The 19,762-nt window shown below is 39.5% G+C and overlaps 1 protein-coding gene across 7 annotated transcripts in view; it reads left to right on the top strand.

Annotated features, from left to right (window-relative positions):
• Positions 1–19,762, top strand: part of SLC4A10 (solute carrier family 4 member 10) — a 202,862-nt gene that overhangs the window by 81,563 nt on the left and 101,537 nt on the right. For all 7 annotated transcript variants that reach the window (XM_089519890.1, XM_089519886.1, XM_089519891.1 and 4 more), the window contains one exon: positions 8,497–8,643. In XM_089519890.1, the coding sequence (XP_089376016.1) occupies positions 8,497–8,643 (147 nt within the window). The remainder of the gene's footprint in view (positions 1–8,496; positions 8,644–19,762) is intronic.

Raw genomic sequence — 19,762 nt, 5'->3', positions numbered from 1 at the left:
GCACTGAGCCATGGATGTTTAAGGGGGGGGGGTCAAACTATTTCTGCAGCCTTTGCTACCCCAAAGCCTTCTATTATTTACCAGCAACTTGCAAGGCAAAATCTCTTCCTTCCAAGCCCTTGAAAACCAACCCAAGGGGAGGGCTGATTGCTTCTTTCCCATTGGTCAGCTTCGGGAGAAATTTGCATATTACAAGGAAAGGTGTTTAGGGCCTCAAAAACGACCCTGTGATAAAGAATTACAACAATACTGAGTGGTAGACATTTAAAAGATGAGGCATTTAGACTCCCAGGGAAACAGGAACGATTGATGGCCTTTTTTTCTTTGCTCACTGTAACCTGAAAGTAATGCCTTTTGCAGGGTATATATACCAAGTGGGCTGGCAATAGCTCTGAGTGGCAGATGTCTTTAAGACCTGCTCTCTAGGCTGAGCCAGGCAGGGAGGCGGGGAGGGTGGCACACAGCCATGGGGAGGGCTGGAGCTGCCTCCAGGGCCTTGCTGGGGGGGGAGGTCCCGGGGGAGGGGCCAAACTGGGGTGGGACCATGTGGCCCCGCCCCAAACCGGGAAAGTCCCGCCCCCAGGCGGGATATGGCAAGCCTACTCCCAGGCTACTACCATCACTCAAACCACTACCTCATGTTGGCTCTCACCACTATGGCCTAAATACAACTGTTACTCCCAACTAGAATAGACCTATCAAATCAATGTAGACTTTATATGTTAACATTTATGCCAGTGGCATTGCTTTTATGGGCTTACTCTGTTTTGAACTAGTAAATAGATTTAGGCCTATGCACTCTTCAATTCTCTCCAAATCCATTTGGCTGTGTTTATTGATCTGACAGTACTGGAGATCTGTTCGCCAACATTATAGCTTTACTATATATATATTCTTCTTATTGGTAACTCCTTTTTTCCTCCTGTCATTTACTCCAACCCTATCAAATGAGAGAGAAACACAACTTTCTCATTATATTGGTTCTTTTCACTGTGAAAAAGCATTAAGAGTATTTTTCTTGGCTTCAGAAGACTTGCTCAGGTATTTATACTGTGATTTATGCTAGCTATTTCTTTAGATTTGTTTGTTTTAAAGAGCTGGGTTTTACAGTATTCTGAATGTTTTTAGTGGAAGTACTACCAGCCTCCTTAATTTTCTTTTACAGTCAAGTGGGAAATGTGTGAATATTAGTATTTAAATATATACATTCTAAAGTGCAATTATTTCTCTAATCCTTTTTCAGCTTTGAGGATCAGGCACAAATTGTCAAATGCCCCAGTGCTTCTTATACCTTTGAATAAACCATATGGTGTTGTGGTCTTCTTTTTTCTCTAGCATAGGAAGGTTAACTTTAAACTTTGTTTATAACTTCTCCAGCTCTGCCCTGTGACATGATATGTCTGTCATGCTATATGCTGCCAGAAGCTTGGAAAGTTATTTAAAAAAGTAATTCATTTCTGTTAATTTTACACACCTAAATCCTGTTATTAATCCCAACTAGTGGGGCATTGACTCAATGGAACTCACATAAATTTTAACTTAATTCAGTAGTTCCAAGTAGATTTAGGTAATCGTGTTAAAAAAAAGTTTGTTGGTGATTGTGTTGTTGTTAGTAGTACTTTCCATTAGTGTTTTCTTAAAAACACACAGGGTGGTTAAGAAAATGGAATAAAAATGTGGGAAATTCTTGTCCAAATGCCTTGGAAACAGTGCTAAACTAACTTTTAAAAGTAATGAGAAAAATATAGATGAATGAGAAAATAATGCTTGTTGAAGCAATACAGCAGATGTTTTATATCATAGGATGTTAAGATGGCTCAAAGTAAAATCAGTTCAAGCAATATCAACAATATAAATGGAAAATATAATTTAAAGAGACTGAAAGCATATTAAACAATTTCATAAGTTAAAATAAAATCATTAACACAGTTAAAACACTTTAGAACATTTTGAAACTATAAAACATGCAGATTTTGGTAAACTGAAATAGGTTCTACAGGGGTTCATATGATTTACTAGCTGCCATTTAAAATACAGTTGGCTCTCCATTTTCACGGGGGATCCGTTCTAGACCCCCATGAAAATGGAGGTTCGCACATATTGAAGCCCCATAGGCTTGAATGGGATGTATGCCCATGCATGGGCCGCATCCCATTTAAAACAGCGGAAGTTGCCCCTCTGCAGATTTCCAATGTTGTGGATCCGAGATACGCAAGTTAGGAGAGGTGACAGTATTCCAGACCACAGAAAGATAATGAGGAGAAGGCTAGGTGACAACCCTATCCCTTGTCATCTAGTTGTCTATGTAGTTTGATGGTTTTTCTTTTTCTTTTTTGATACTGTGTCACACTTGCTCATAGAAGCTCCTACCTGCAGTATGCAGTGATTTAGACATAGGCTGAAGACAAACAGTGCTGGATTAGGGCTGCGGCAACTGCATGCCGCGACCCCAAGCTGGCCTTTTCCCCATGTAAAAAGGAGCGGCAGAAAGTCACTGCGCTTGGAAAAGGGTGCCCCTTTCACCACTGCCATGGCTCTTCTCTGCTCCTGCAGCATGTGGCATCTAATCTCTGTGCCCATAGGAGCATTCCCAAATCCCTGTCTGGTTGGACAGGTAGTGTGACTCTAACTTGGGGGCGTAGTCGGGGCATGCACTGTGTGGTCACCATGCCCCCTTGCCATCCCCAAGCCAGCTCTTGTTGCCAGTCTGTTCTGTCCCAGAGTTTATTTCCTCAGTGCAAATGCTACCTCATCATTCTTGTCTATTCTTCAGCTTCTATTCTGTATTTTCATGAGTAGTGATCACATGTTACAGTCTTCTAATGTCTCCCTTTTTACCCCAAATTATTGGTTTCTGGGCTGTAATTATTCGTGGATCCAGAGATTGAATAGTTGCTCACAGATGTTTGCTTTCCCTCCCTACTTGCTTTTTATCCATTCTTCTTCAGCATGTGGCTGCCTAACTTTATAATTCTTAGGGTGTTTTCTGATCCAACATTTTTATTTTGAATTCTGCCATGGATACAATGTGATCTTGTTAGTAGCATCACCCACAATCAGTTTTAATCCAAATGTTTCCAATTGTATTTCCTTTGTCCTGTTTCCATGTAAGCAGAATAAAACAAGATGCAACCCATGTTCAAATCCCTTCCCAGCCATCAAGTAGATTAGGTGTCTTTGGCCAAGTCATGATCTCTTAACCTATCCAAGAACAGTTGGCACAAGAATTGTTCCATCTCAGGTTCTGTAATGTGAATTGCTAAAAGGGGATTTCTGACTTCTGGCACTAAGGAGATGGAATAGATTAAATTATTAAATAGAAACACCTTTCTCCTTCTGGAGACAATTGGAAAATATAGCTTATAATATAATAGAGCTCTCCCCCACTTAAATTTCCTTTATTATCTCAAATAGTTAAATTAGTTGTAGTTATCCCCAGTTTGACATACTCTGTCTCCCTCTGTGACTCTGCTTATGCCATGAAATCCTCAGGAGACACCTTTTTTCAGTCCTACCACCTTCATATGTGTAGCTTATGAAGAGGAATGACAAAGCCTTCTGCTGTCCTTGTATCACCAGGAAAATACTTTAAAAAATTACAGGGTTTTAGAAATGAAGGTTTTTAATAGAAAGGGCCTTCAAGAGGTTGCAGCATTATTTTAAGTGTGCTTTTTTAAATTGCTTTTTTATTCATTTCAATTCTATGTTGAAAATTGTTTTAATGTTGTCAGCAGTTTAATACTTTTTAATAACAGAACTTTAGGTATATTGTACTTGTTTTAAACTGTAAACAGCTTGGGTCCCAGTTTTGAGAAAAAGGTGCGCTATAGATAAAAACAATGATGATGATATTGGGAGCAAAATGGGAGCAATTCCAAATGGACTGACATTTCATTCTCCTGGCTGAATTAAATTGTTGTAGATGGGATCACAATGGCACAATTACTTAAAGTGATATTACTTGGAATATGTTGCATTATCTGACAGTAGCTCACTAACTCTTACATTCTTGGATAGAATCTGAAAAATTAATGGGCCAGCACTTCTGACGTAACACTTGATGGACTATGAAACCATTACCACCAGCACCAGCACCACCACTACTACTATAGTGAGCCTTTGTTATCTGCTAGGGTTTGGTTTCGGAACCCACCCACCCCCTGCCATGGATACCAAAGCCTGTGGATGTTCAAGTCCCATTATATACAGTGGCATAGTAATATGGTGCCCCTTATATAAAATGATAAAAATCAAGGTTTGCTTTTTAGGTGAAAAATATTTTTTCAAGCCATAGATGGTGGAATTCATGGATATGGAGGGCCAATCATATTATTCTTATAGTTGAAAAATGAATAGTTGTTTGGTTCAGTTACTTTTTTTTTTTGCCATGCACTGCCATTCTGTGTGCTATGCCTCAGGGATATTCTAACAGAATTATTTCTTACCCTATTTTATAAACAATCAGTTTTTAAGCCAAGTCAAGGTGGATCCACATCCAGTGAGGCTGGAAGGGAGGAATGGTTCAACACCCCCAACCAATGTTAAAATATCTTAAATGAAAGTTTCTGTAAGAAAGAGGGAAAATTATGTATACTGCCACTACACTTATTGTCCTCAATAATCTCTCCTTCTTCTCCCTCTCTCTCCCCTTCTTTCCTTCCTTGAAATACGACTCAATAGTGCCAATATCAGGATAGCAATATCAGGTTGTTTTTTGTGGGTTTTTTTGGGCTATGTGGCCATGTTCTAGAAGAGTTTCTTCCTGACGTTTCACCAGCATCTGTGGCTGGCATCTTCAGAGAATGCTATATCAGGTTGGCTCACAAGGACAGGTACAAATAAAAACAGAGATAAATATGTGGAGGTAAAATCATAAAAAACAGTTATAACGCTAAATCAAAATTTAATAATCATACATGGAGAGAGAAATTCCACAGGTGCAAACAGGATTCAGAAAAGGAAGGGTCACTAGGGATCACATTGCAAAGATGTGATGGCTAATGGAGCACGCCAAAAAATTTCAAAAAAGAATCAGCATGTGTTTTATAGACTACAGCAAAACATTTGATTGTATAGATCACAAAATGCTATGGAATGCCCTCAAAGACATGGGGGTGTCACTCCATCTGATAGTCCTGATGAGGAATCTGTACCAAGGACAAGAGGCCACTGTCAGAACAGAATTTGAGGAAACAGAGTGGTTCCCAATAGGCAATGGGGTCAGGCAAGGCTGCATCCTATCACCCTACTTGTTTAACTTGTATGCTGAAAACATCATAAGAAAAGAAGAATTAGAATCAGAAAAAGGAGGAGTGAAGATAGGAGGAAGCAACATTAACAACCTAAGATATGCAGACAACACCATAATATTAGCAGAACACATTCAGGAATTGGAACAGTTAATAAGGAAGGTCAAATATGAAAGTGCAAAGGCAGGTCTGATGCTGAACATAAAGAAAACAAAAATAATGACCACAGAAGAAATACACAAATTCCATCTAGATGACGAGGAAATTGAAATAGTGAAAGAATTCCCATATCTAGGATCAAACATTGGCCAGAATGGAGACTGCAGTCAAGAAATAAGAAGACTAGGAATGGGAAAGGCAGCTAAGAAGGAACTGGAAACGGTAGTGAAGAGCAAAGACATACATCTGAACACTAAAGTCAGAATCGTTCAGGCCACTGTATTCCCAATTATTTTTTTTAATATTTTATATTTTGTTCTATTTCATCACTACATAAAAACATACCCTTTGTCAGTTATATACGGGAAATGTGGTTATTACAAACATAACCCCTAAAAGAAACTTAACATAAATAAATAAATAATGAATAAAGTATTCCCAATTACCATGTATGGATGTGAGAGCTGGATAGTGAAGGAAGCAGACAGAAAGAAAATAAGCTCATTTGAAATGTGGTGCTGGAGAAGAGTACTTAGGATACCATGGACAGCCAAGAAAACAAACAAATGGGTCCTTGAACAGATCAGACCAGGACTCTCCTTGGAAGCAAAGATGATCAAATTGAGACTATCATACTTTAGCCACATAATGAGATGGCATGGATCACTAGAAAAAACAATAATGCTAGGGAAAGGTAGGAGAAAGAGAGGAAGACCACAAACCAGATGGATAGACTCAATCAGGAGGGTTGTGGGCAAGGGTTTGCAGGATCTAGGTAGGGCAGTGGAGGATAGGGATTCTTGGAGCTGTCTTATCCCCAGCATTGCCATGAATCGAAACCAACTTGAGGGCACCTAACAGCAAGTATTAGAAAGCAACTGAGTTAAAGGTAACGGTTTGAAAGAACAATGGGTTTTTAAAAGCTGCTTTCTTAACAGCTAAGGCTACAGTAATAAAGCAGTTTTACACCATTTTAACATGCATGGCACAGTGCTATAGTATTCTGGGATTTGTAGTTTGGTGGGGTACCAGAGCTCACTGACAGGGAAGGCGAAATATCAAAACTACACATCCCATAATTCCATAGCATTGAGTCATGACAGTTAAAGTGGCGTTGGACTGCTTTATTTCTGCAATGTAGACACATCTTTTCTCCATGTTATAAGCTAGAAAGTCTGCAGTGGATTTCTACCCCTGCTTGTTTGACAGTGAATGGAACCTTCAGGAGAATAGATAAAGCAAAGATTGCTTGTGAACGGATGGTTCTCCTCTCATTCAAGCAAACAGAAGTAGACTTTGCTGCTTAACATGGGGAAGGTCAACACCAGTGGAGCTGGAGAAGAGTCATGTTGGAAGCACTGGGAATGTGCACATGACAGTGTCCCATATGGTTTGATATTTCCTATTCAGGTGGCACATCTGAATACAGCTCAGTTTGTTTCCAAACTCTGATGACAATGCAAGGACATTGCAATCAGCACTCCATAACCACAGATTTTTTTATCCATGGATTCAAGCATCCACGATCTGAAAATAGTTTGAAAAAATATAAATTCCAAAACTTGATTTTGCCATTTTATATAAGGGATGCCATTTTACTATGCCATTGTATTTCATTAGGAATTGAGCATCCATGGATTTTTGTATCCAGTGGGGGTGCTGGAAACAAACCCTAGTGGGGATACCAAGGGCCTGCTGTATAAAAATTAAATCTGAAACCGTCCCTTTCAAATCCCTCTTTCTGTACAATACTATAGTATAGTATAGCAGGGGGAGGGGTTGAGAGTGAGGAGGAGGAAAGAAACCAGGACTTTAATAGCGTGCCAGGAGCTTGTTTTCTTTTTCTAGAGAGAATTCCTGTCAGATCCAAATTTCTTTGATGTTTTGTGACAAATGATGCCTTGCTGTTTTCTACTGTTACCAGAGTCTGCATGGGATTAGAGGTCACGTGAGGTTTCAGCTTAATGTACTTGACCTTTCTTCTCCCCCACTCTGTGTGTGTGGTGGATGTGTGATACTGACATGTCTGATTCAAGCAAAGCCATACTATTTCCTTGAGACATTGTGGCTATTACAATAAGTAGTAGAAAATAGAGCTTGCTGACTGAAATTGGCCAAGTCCATTAGGTAGTTAATCCTTAAATGAAAGATGCCTTTTATAAAATATTATTTTTATCATAATACCAGTTGGTGTAATACTGATATAAACTACTAATCCAGTTGTGTCCAAGAAATGAACTAGTTACCTCGCTTCACCCCACAATATACTTCCCTATGTTGATCATGATAAATCTTGGTGGTCCAGATGGGATGATGTCCCGTAACAAGGAGCTATAGGCCAACAATAAGGGGTCCACTGTAGTCTAAATAGGATGTCCCTTATCCCGTGATGAAGTCTCCCAACCTGAAATATGACTCACTAGTGCCAAAAACATCAGGAGAGCAATATCTTATACTTCACACAGTGTAAATCGTAGGGAGAAATAATCAAATCAGATTAGCACTGAATGTAATCTGCATCATACTCATTTCAGCTGCTTAATTACTACAGTAGGTATTTTATTTACCTTAAACTGATATGGGAAACCTTTGGATGGTAGATATTTGGGAGTTTAACTTCACACTGGTAACGGTAAGAGAAATGTGGAAGTTGTTCAAAATACCAGGAGGACAAAGTATTTCCCACCATGCCCTAACATAGATAGTAGGGTGGTTTTCGGGGTCCTTCTGAATTTAATTCCAGATTGTAATTTTTTTCTACTTTATAAGGACCTGCATGCATATGAGACTAATTTGTTGTTGTTTTTGTTGTGTGCCTTCAAATTGTTTCCAATTTATGGTGAACCTATCATGTGGTTTTCTTGGCAAGATTTGTTCAGAGTGTTTGCCTTTGCCTTCCTCTGAGGCTAAGAGAAGTTGCCCAGTGTCAGCCAATGGGTTTGCATGGCTGAGTGGGGATTTGAACCTTGGTCTCTGGAGTTATAATCCAAGGCTCAAATCACTATGCAATGCTAGCTGTCTCATGAGCTTTACCGACTAATGAAGATTTTCAGATATATTCTTATTTTGCCTTCCTTCTACTCCTTAGGCCACAGGACTTTGTTTATTGGTGTTCATGTGCCATTGGGAGGAAGAAAAAGCCATCGACGTCATAGACACCGTGGACACAAACACCGAAAGAGAGACAGAGAACGAGATTCAGGACTAGAAGATGGCAGAGAGTCTCCTTCATATGGTGAGATTTGTTTCAAACCTGCATATAATATCCTAGTAGGTTTCTGTATCCTATTGGAGAATGCATGCCAATGACACGTTGCCACATTCTGACGCAGGTTAAGTTTTTGGACTATTTTCAAGAATTTGCAGACAAGTCAAGAAGAAACCAGAGAATGCACTATTGTTCACTAGCTGCTTTGGTTCCAGGAAGCAGTGCACCTGGTGTAGCAGCTAGTGTATCCAGTAACAGTACTGCGTCCAGGAGCATTTAGACTTTAAAACCCTGCTCCCTAAAGGGGAGTTTAAGGAGAACAGTTTAGTTTGGCTGCTCTATTTTTAAAACCATACTTTGTTTCTCAGGATGTATCTGCACTAAACAGTTATTCCACTTTGGCTGATGTAGCTGCTAAGGGTCCCAGTGCTTAGGAGAAAGTGCACATCAAACTCACTGTAGCAAAGTGATACAGGTCCTGACCAAACTATGAATTCCAGAATTCTGTAGGAGGAAGTCATGCCAGTTTAATAGCATCCAAGTACTCAGGGACGTAGCCAAGGGGGGGGGGGGTTCTTGGGGTCCAGACCCCCCTTCCATTAGAAAAATGAATGGTGTGTGCTGCTGCACCGCCGCACCCAAGCCCCATTATAATGGTGGCACTTAGTCTGGACCCCCCCTTCCTAAAATCCTAACTACGTCCTTGAAGTGCTGTAAAAGTATATAGTACTGTGAATGCATTATTTGATATTAGTGGGAGCTTTATTCTCTAACTGTTTGCAGTATGGAAAACCATTTGTTGGGCTTAACAGTCTCATCCCTTGTGCACTGCAGTCCCAATAAAAATCCAGAGGACCTCAGAGGTCAAGTGTTAAGTAAAAGTATAGTGCTGTTGTAAACTATACATTGAGTGTCATGGGATTTGTGTTAACATGGATGTGTTAAATTTGTTTGGGTACGGTTGAAGTACAGCTCGATCGCTTGGCTAAGGTGATCTCCTCTCAGCAGCATGCATTGCTACAGGAAGCAATTGGTATTAGCTCATGCAGCAGAGTAGGCAACACACATCAACGGCCACCATCATGGGACTTGGCAGTCACAGGCTTAAGAGTTTTATAAGGTTGGTACTCCCATTCTGCACCTAGACATAGGTCTTTACTAGGCTGTGCTGGTACTAAGATCTATAATTAGGCTATTGTGCTCTAGGTTTCTATGCCACTTAGAGTGGGAGGCATGCATGGAATGGACATTTCCTCCATCTGTTTTTTTCTTGTCACAGCTTGCTCAGTGTGATGTGATATTTTGGTGATCCCTGACTCATATTCTTCTTGGGAGCTATTCCTGGGAGCATTTTTGTGGCATACATGAGTATTCCTTCTTTTTCAAAAGAAGTCTCTCTTTGCTTTGTGTATTGTGTTTAATGTATCAGCTTCAAATTATAAGCATGATGTCTTGAAAATGTGTCCTTTTTACTTGATATTTTTTCTGATTTCCTTCACACTTGGGTGTCAATCCAGTTGTTATTGTTGTTGCTATACCTTCAAGTCATTTGCAATTTATGGTGATTCTTTCAGAGAGGTTTTGTCTTCCTTTGTGACTGAGAGCGTGTGACTTTCCCAAGCTACCCAAGGATTTTCATGGCTGAATGGTGATTTGAACCATGGTCTCCCAGAGTCCTAGTCCAACACTGAGACTACTGTACTACATTGGATCTTAATCCAATTTATAGTCCCAGCTAAAATAGACCCACTGAATAAATGGGAACTGCTTTATACTTGTATAGAGCATACAGTTCACATAAGCATGGGTGGGGGGTACTTCATGCTAGTTTGTCTACCAGCTTTTGGTAATAAGTTCAGCAGCTGAAGGAATAGATTGTAAAGCTGTCTCATGCTACTTTAGGTGTATTGCTTCCAAGGTGAAAATCCTAGTGGCCTTTCCCTATAGCAAATATTTTCCTGCTTGAGTAATAGTGTGACTTGCTATTCTCCAGCAAAAGGTACATATAAGATGAAAATACTTTCAAACTTAGAATAAGCAGAGAAACTATAATGAAAACACTGGTAGGAGGCCTTATTGCACTACACTACAGTACAAAAGAATATTTTAGGTTCTTAGAAAAATGCAAATGCCAGTATAATTTTGGGTTCTGCAGTAGTTATTACAAAGCCTTTTATTTTAAATTGGATTTAAAATTATATGTGTTGAAAGGGTGGAAGCATAGTGTCATGAAGGCTGCAGCTTTAGAAAAAGCCTTGAAATCCTTAAGTATAAAAAATTAAAGGTAGAAAAAAATGAATGGTGCATCTTTAGAAATATAACTTCAGTAAAAATAAGATGAGAGAGCCAATATAATGTAGGGGTTTGAGCATTGGAGTTTGATTCTGGAGATCAGGGTTTGAATGAGGAATTAACCTTGGAAACCCACTGGGTGACCTTGAGCAAGTCACATTATCTCAGCCTCAGAGGAAGGTGAAGGCAACCCCTTCTGAATAAATCTTGTCAAGAAACCCTATGATAGGGTCACCTTAGGGTAGGCAAAAATCAGAAATTACTTGAAGGCACACAGCAACAACAGCAAAGAATAAGAGGATTAAGAATGGGCCATAAAAGATGAATACGAAATGACTTAGCTGAATCTATTTTGGACAAATTCCCATTAATCCAAAATCCTAAAGCAGAAACAGGAACAGAAACATATTTCCACATATCATATTGAAAAGCAGATGCTGCTAATTCATTTTACCTGTTGTTAATTTAGCACATTTTATCTATTTTTTAAAGAAAGAGAATTACAGAAACAAATACCAAACACTAGAGAGTAAATAACAGACATGCAAGTATTTGAACAGTTTTTTTAAGAAGGCAGACCCTGCCATTAGATTTTATTTATTTATTTATTTATTTATTTATTTATTTATGGTATTTATATGTCGCCCTTCAGCCCTAAAAGCTATCCGAACGGCTTACAATTATAAGAGTATTTTTTTAAATTTAAGGATTAAATTATTTTTAAAAGTTGCCATATTGAGATGAAGTAGAAACAGACACCGATTATTATTATTTTTTAAAAAGCATATTATCTCCCAGCATCTACTGACAGGCAAACCAAGTCCCTAATGGGCAACCAATTCAAGAAAAAGGATATTTTTTTTAAAAAAAAAATTGGTTTTCCAGGGCGGGGGGAGCCAAGTTCAGAAAGAGGTGCCTGCCTAAATAAAAAACTAACAGCTCTTGAAGGCCACCAGGAGCACCATTTGTTAAGACTTTTTCAGCATTGAGGAAATGGTCAGAGGTTTCTGAAGAGTTATGTTCAACAAAAATAGCCTTTGGGACAAGATACCACATTTGGACCACACTGTCCACATCCCAGTATAGATACTTGATCATAAATAAGTTCTGTCAGTATTAGAGAGATGTAAACCTCGAATACGCTTTGCTTTGCTGAATCCACAAGTGATGTAGATTACATTGGGCCTAAGCAGATGGGCACGATAGCACCCGCAAAGCTTATTCTATCCTACCTCTGGTTCTGACCTGGATCAGTCCCTGGCCAATGCCCTCTCGCTGCCATACCATGGAGCCACTGCCGCCATGTGCCCCTTTCCTGCCTCCACTGTTGCATCTTCTCAGAAGATCTCCATCACGGCCCATAAGAAAGGAAAGGAATCACTTAGCTATACCCACATGGCCATGCACCCCCTCCGAGGGCACAGGCTGTGATGGGGGTCTTTTGCGAAGATGACAGAGACATGTAAATGGTGCACAGGCACAGCAGTGTGCTGGCTGAAACTCCATGGCAAACAGTGGGGTTTTTTGCTCCAGACTAAGGCCCCTTTGGGGCAGGGTTGGTGCAGAATGGCCAGATTAGCATCTGGATGGCTGATTCCAACCCAAGGCTAATGACCTGTACACATGTGCAGGACGATGCTAAGCTGAAAGGACAACGGGCCTTTTGGCTATTAGACATGGACACCATTAGATCAGTCTTGAATAAATGCCATCATCTTAATGGTGCGTCCTTTAAAAATGTTTAGGGCCACTAGGGTTCATTCTATCTTATCACAGCTTTATAGCTGAAAATGCCATAGCCAATGCATGGCTTTCTGCCTCTTTTGAAGGAAGTGTTCCGAAAACAGTCATTCTCAAACTTTGGTCCTGCAAATACTTGGGACTGCAACTCCTGGCAGCTGTAGCCAATGTGGCCAATAGTCAGGAATCCTTGGAACTGAAGTCCAAAACACTTGGATGGCCAAAGTTTGAGAACTACAGTTTTGAAAATATAAGACAGCATGCATTTGTAGTGGTGAAGATGAAGAACAAGCCCTGCAGGCGGCCTGTAGTGAAGGCAGCTTGGATGGGGCTTGGGGAAGGCTCTTCATGCAAGAGAAAGAATGAGATATACCTGTAATTAGGAGCCTAAATACCCTGAAGGCACCAGATCCATCTGATCTTGGAAGCTAAGCAGGGTCAGTCCTGGTTAATATTTGGATGAGAGACTACCAACAAAGACCAAGTCCTGTAGGCTATATTTCATAGGAAGGTACTGGCAAAAGCATCTCTGAGTATTCCTTGCTTAAAAAAAACTATGAAATTTATGAGGTCATTATAAGTCAACAGACAATCTGAAAACAGGTGTATGTGCATGTATACATACACACACACATCTAGGATACAGCACTCAGCATTCATTTCTAATGCTAAACAGTTGCTGCAGAAATGACCATGTAGTTTGGCCATTACCAATATTAGTATTCTTGCTGTGCTTCCATCAAAACTGGCCTCGTAAAAGAACGGACTTCATCTTTTTTATCTTTTGTTTTTCATATGCTCTTCCATAATATCTGGTTTATTCCCATCATAGTAGTCACTAATTCCCCCCCCCCCCCCGTTTTGTGTTCCAAAGCTCTATTCATGGTATTTTTCATTTTTCTTTATAGATACATGTACAAAGTCTTTCTCCTTGACAGTAGCAATTCTTGGAAGCTCTTATTGCCTGCCATCCTTTATAATAAATCTTTTGCTGTTAAGTAGAAATGCATTCAGAGGTGTGGGGGAGAAAAGGAACAGTCTGTCCCTGCATATTTATTTAGTCATGAGTCAGAAGCTAAGATTAATTTTATACCTGGCAGATATTCTGCCCTGATCCATGATTTGTTCTCAGGATCACACACTGGGTTTATTACATAGGTTGTTAATTTGTTGGTGGCTTTCTGAATCACTTACTTTCTTTTAAATCTATTTGTGAATCTGTTTACATGAGCACTGACTCACTGGGTATTGTTAATAGCACACAATTGATTAGTCTTTCTGTCAAAGGACACCATCTGTGTAGCAACTGACCCTCTTAAAGTTGTGCTAATGATTTTGTTTATATGCTAGCTCGAGATGCAGGTGTTACTCACCTAGCTATACAGACAGTATCGATTCAGCTGGGTCATCCAGTGTTTAGCCTCCACTCCTGATGTGATCAGAGTAAACTTCTGCATCAGGCAGACTTGTATTTGAGGGGGCTGCATGTGCAGCTTAAAACTGCCTGTTTCCAGGCTTCTTATTTGGGTTAGTAATGCCCAAATTGGTAAATTTCTTTAACACAGAACTTGGAAATAATTACTTTTATTTTTTTACTCTCCAAAATTCCTCAACTCACACGACCATGGACATGCTGATTGGGGGATTTGGGGATCTGCAGCCCCATGTTATGTATGGGTGTGGCACGGAAACAGAATGGACAGAAAACTCACCCTGATTACTCAGAACTTCCCACTGTATGGTGCACTCAACACATGGGAATTCATCATATGCCCCTCTGTTCACGCAACATTTGTATATTTTCCATTATGAAAGTGATTTCCTTATAACACTGTCCTTGGTGACTCATTCTTCATTTATCCTTTTATTCAAATCAATAAATTCAAAAGGCACAGCTTGCTTATCTTTCCAATATCAAAAGTGGAGGAATAAAAATAGGAATTTAATGGTTTATCCTAGTTCAAGAAATTGACCCAAAGTTGACATTTTGGGACTTTGTGGTACCAGAGAACATGTGACTGTTATTACAAAGGCTGGATGGAAATTGCAAAGCCTTTTTGCTCACACCAAAATGGCTTTTTTAATTTATAGTGTTTTTTTTAGGGAGCAAAGCTGGAAAATAAATAAGACCTTTATTCATCCTAAAATTTAAAAAGCATTCCATGTGAATGGACTGGGGTAGGAGGAGAGGAGAGTGAAAATTAACCATACAATCCTGTGTTTGTCTGATCAGAAGTTATTCCCTTTGAGTTCAAAGGGGCTTACTCCAAGTAAATGTGCCGAAAGATGAAAGAAGCAAAATATATGTAGGGTTGATGGGGCAGGGAGTCATTTCACAGAACCATTTTTTCTCAGCTACTAAGTCAATTTCATCATTTTTATCAAATCACTGTTTCACTAACTAGAGCTATCATTAGCATTGTGATTTTGTAAAGTAAGCCAAAAGCCATGAAGATTGCTCCTTCTTTACATCTTGGCCTGTAGAACTTTCACTCAGTGTCTTTATGTAATAGGCTATGTTGCACTTTTACAGATTAAATCTAGGAAGCCCTGTTTTTCAGATGCACTTTTTGATGGCAGCAGATCTCTTTTGAATGTTGAATATTTGAGCACAATCAAGGATACTCTGCTCTTTAGTTATACTCTAAATTTATTTAATCTTCTTTCATGCCACTTAATGTTAAGCTTCCCTTTCATAATCAAATCTACGTCACTTGGAAGCTTGGGTATTGACTCTTGTTTTTAATATTTTAATTAGAGTTGTCCAGTATTCATTGTGAGTGTTTGAAGCATTTGGGTCTGGAAAAAAAATCTGAACCTGTCAGCTAAATTTTAGGTTATTATCTGCATATACAAGCAGGCAGATTTCTGTGCATATAAACTCAGGGTCACAGGAAATGTGAAGCCATTGTCAGCATCTGACAACCAAGTGATGCAGCTCAGCAGTAAAGCTGTGGTACTCAAAATGGAGCAGTTATACAGAGAACAAAACAAATAGTACAAGAACCCAAGAATCGGAGGGAGCACTCCCTTAGCTAGGGGGAATTGCCAGTGGTCTTAGATGTCTCTACACTATTACACAGACCATGGGAAATAAAGAAAATAAAGAAAACTCTTAACACAGCAAAGAAAATATGATATACGAGGCATCACTGAAACCTGGTGGGATGAGACTCATGACTAGAATGTAGTAATAAAGGGGTATAGCTTATTTCAGAGAAATAGACCAAACAGGAAAGGAGGAGGAGTGGGAATAGTTTATGTCAAGGATATTTCCACCTGTCAAGAGATTGATGACTTAAAACCTAGGAGCCAGGTTGAAAATCAAAGGAGAGGGAAGCAACTTGATATCATTGTGGGGGTCAACTGCAGATTCCCAAGCCAGACTGATGACTTGGATGATGCCTTCCTAGAAGACATGACCACACATTCAGAAAGATGTAGTAGTAATGTGTGATTTCAATATCCTGTTGTTTGTTAGAAGTGAAACTCTGACAAACATATAAGGTCCAACAAATTCCTTACTTGTCTTGCAGACAATTTAATTGTTAAGAAAGTGAAATAGGCAGCAAAAAGATCACCTATTTTAAATCTGATCGTAACCAACAGTGATGGCCTGATTAGTGGGGTGGAAGTGGCAGGATCCTTAAATGGTAGTGACCATATTATTCTGGAGTTTATTATACAGTTGAAAGTGGAAGCCAAACACAGTTAGATACACATTCTAGACATTAAGAAGGCTGAACAGGGATTTAAACCTTGGTCACTCACAGTTGTAATCCAAGCTCAGACCATTACATCACACTGGCAGTATGTAAATAGATCTATAGTTTAGGACTGTAGTTCAGGATACGTACCTTCATATGCACTAGAGTCTTGGAGTATATCGACACCACACAATTGTAACACTATGTTACTATTTTAACAGTCATGCCTCCATCCTAAAGAATCCTGGGGTTTATAGTTTGTAGGAGTAGTATTTAAGTATTTTCTTATCACCTCCCAGTTCATTCCTGAGGCAATGAACAAATAAAAACAATTAAAACAATACTGAGACTAAAATATTTTAAAAACATATTAAAATACTCTTTAAAAATCATAAAAGCAGTCTAAAACAATTGTCTAATCCAGTTTTAAAACAGTTAAAATGTTGATTTCAGACATCCAATGCTAGGTGGAATATTACCATTTTGGCTGACTGCTGGAAGCGTAAAAGAGATGGGGCAAGCTTAACTTCATTGGGTAGGGAGTTCCCTAGTTGAGGTGCTGCTTCAGACAATCTCCTGTTATGTGTACCCACCAACCTATGCTCATGAGGTGTTGGACCCACAACAGGGCCAACTCTGAAGATCTGAAATTTCTGGGAGGCTCACATGGAAGGAGGGTGGTCTTTCAGATATTCTCATCTCAAGTCATTTAGAATTCTGTAGGTCAACACCAGCACCTTGAAAGCAAGTTGGAAGCCAGTGCAGTTCTTGCATGACTGGTGTTATATGGCTTCTAAAATACACATGTGGTACCATTCTGGCTGTTGCATTTTGCACTAGCTACAGCTTCCAAACACTTCTCAGGGGCAGCCCTTGGTTGAGCAAATTACAATAATTTAATCAGGAGGTAACTAAAACATGAACTACTGTGGCCAGACTGTCTTCCTCAAGAAGGAAGGCACTTGCCACACCAGCTGAAGCTGGGCAAAGGTGCTCCTGGCCACCACCACAACCTGGCTTTCCAGGAGCAGTACTGGGTCCAAGAAAGCCCCAAGCTACAAACCTGACCTTTCAGAGGCATTGCAACTCCATCCAGAACAGGTTGCAGTCTTAATCACAGGCTGGTTTTCCTATTGACCAGCATACTTCCATCTTGCCCTGATTAAACCTCAGTCTGTTCATCCACATCCAGTCCTTTGCTGCATCCAGACAACGTCAGTACTACATCCTCCTTGGCATCAGTTGTAAAGGGTGTAATCAGCATTCTGATTACACCCAACCTCAAACTCCACATGACTTCCCCCAGAAGCTTCATATAGATGTTGAACAGTGTAGGGGACAGTATTAATCTCTGTGGAACTCTGCAGGCTAATATCTAAAAGGCTACACAACAGCTCATCCAGCACCACCCTTTGGGAATGCTCAGCCAAAAAAGACCAGAACTACTGCAAGGCAATGCCCCAGTTCCCATGTCAGCCAGATGACCCACAAGGATACAATGGCTGATGGTATCAAATACTGCTGAAGGATCCAGGAGGAGCAATGGGAGCTGGTGGACTCCATGTGTGTGGAATGCTGAATCAGCTTTTAATTGATGTTTTGATATGACTTTTAATATGAATTTTAATATAAATTTTAAGGAACTATAAAAGGGGCTGAATTCTAGCCCTCCCGTCCGACTGAACAATTTGGATAGCTTTGTTAAAGTCTGGAATAAAAACCAAAGCAAATCTCTCACTGATATGGAAGCCATCAACTACCATTGCTAGGATGGTAGGAGGAGTCTTCAAAAATTCAAGTTTAGCAAAGGGTTTTGTAAAATATATTGAGTATTGTTGCTCCTTAATATCAGTTGTTTTGATGTAAAGGAATAGTTTTTCAATTTTGAAAATTAAAATATTGGATTTCCCCCCTCTCACTCATGCTTTTTTATCACAAGATGTAGTAAGAACAAGTACTCAGTGGGCATCTAAAGACCTGAAAAGTAATTAATACATTTCAATAGCTTTTTGCAGGGTTACTTTGACCCCAGCATGGTTTTCTGGTTATCTCAGTCATTCCAAAAAGGTATAATTTACTCTTAAAACTGTAAAAATACTGCAATCTACTTCTTTTTCACAAAAAGGTTGTGTTTATTTGTGCCTGTAACACCTAATTCCCATTTATATCTTGTTATGGTTGGAGACCACCTGGAAGGTAAATAGAAAAGTTTAAGGATTATTTCCCCCCACTGCTGTCCTTGGTGCATTCGATCCACTTGTTGATGGAGGGTGAAATAATATGCTGTGCTATACAGTATTAGTAAATGCATATTTTTGATATTACGTGGAAAGTAAAGGTGCCATAAACAAGCGGAAAAAAGTAGGATTTATACAATTCACTTCAGAGTCTTGGCAGTTGGTGATGATAGTTTTGAGGTATAAAATTTTGTCGGAGAATTGACAACTGAAAACATTCTGTTTTTGAGTTTTATTACATAACAAGGGGAACTGAATTCGTATGTTATTGAAATTTTCATTTTAAAAGGTTCTGCAAAATTTCAAGGTCCAGACATCACTGTTCAGTGTTAACTAAATGCAATTAAGCTAAATTGTATTGTTCCTGCATATTTTGTATTTGCTGGCTTTTTTCATAGTATCTCTGAGACCAAAGAAACACCTTTAGAAGTCCCAATAGGCTATGAAACTGTGGGCATTCTGGCTGAATGAATGCAAACAGTATGCAGATGCATGGTGCCTGATTGCTCTGCCTTGTGCCAGGTGCAGCTAAACAAGCCACAAATCAAAGTTTGTTCTATGGTTTCCCTCTCTGCCTGTTGTAAGGAGGTGGAGTGACAACAAGCCAGAGCACTGACTAATTCTGCTTTTGAATGGACTAACCATCTGTGGCTTATTTACCCACTTGGCTACAAGTAGGGATAACTGGACAGCCTGAATGAGCACAGTATTTGTTCTTGTTAAGTCAAAGTGTCCATGGTTTCTTGGCTGAATCATGATGCCTGAACATGGCCAATGTCTATATCAGAGATTCTCTGGTAAAATAACTCTAATTTTCTGAATACTTTAGAAGTTTCTCAAAATAAGAATTTCACTTGCCCTTACTTAGGCAACCTGCTTCCTCAATTTTGTGATTAGGTCTCTTAACCCTTTTCTGTGATTTATGAAAGTAGCCATAGATTAGGTGTGTGTGTGTGTATCCTAGGCCAGTCAGCCACTTATTTATCAAACGCGCGCGCACACGCGCGCACACACACACACTCTTGATAAATAAGTGGCTGACAGTTCTGACTGGACTAGGTTAAAGCCCTTAAAATGACAGCAATAGATTTAGCAACATGGATTAGATTTTACACCATGTTAAATTTAATTGCTTAGATTGATTTAACACATACTTCTAAGGATTCTGTT

Source organism: Sceloporus occidentalis, unplaced genomic scaffold, assembly GCF_023333645.1.
Source record: "Sceloporus occidentalis isolate IW3139 unplaced genomic scaffold, rSceOcc1.0.p SCAF_4, whole genome shotgun sequence".
NCBI lineage: Eukaryota > Metazoa > Chordata > Lepidosauria > Squamata > Phrynosomatidae > Sceloporus > Sceloporus occidentalis.
This window is presented reverse-complemented; position numbering and strand designations above follow the sequence as displayed.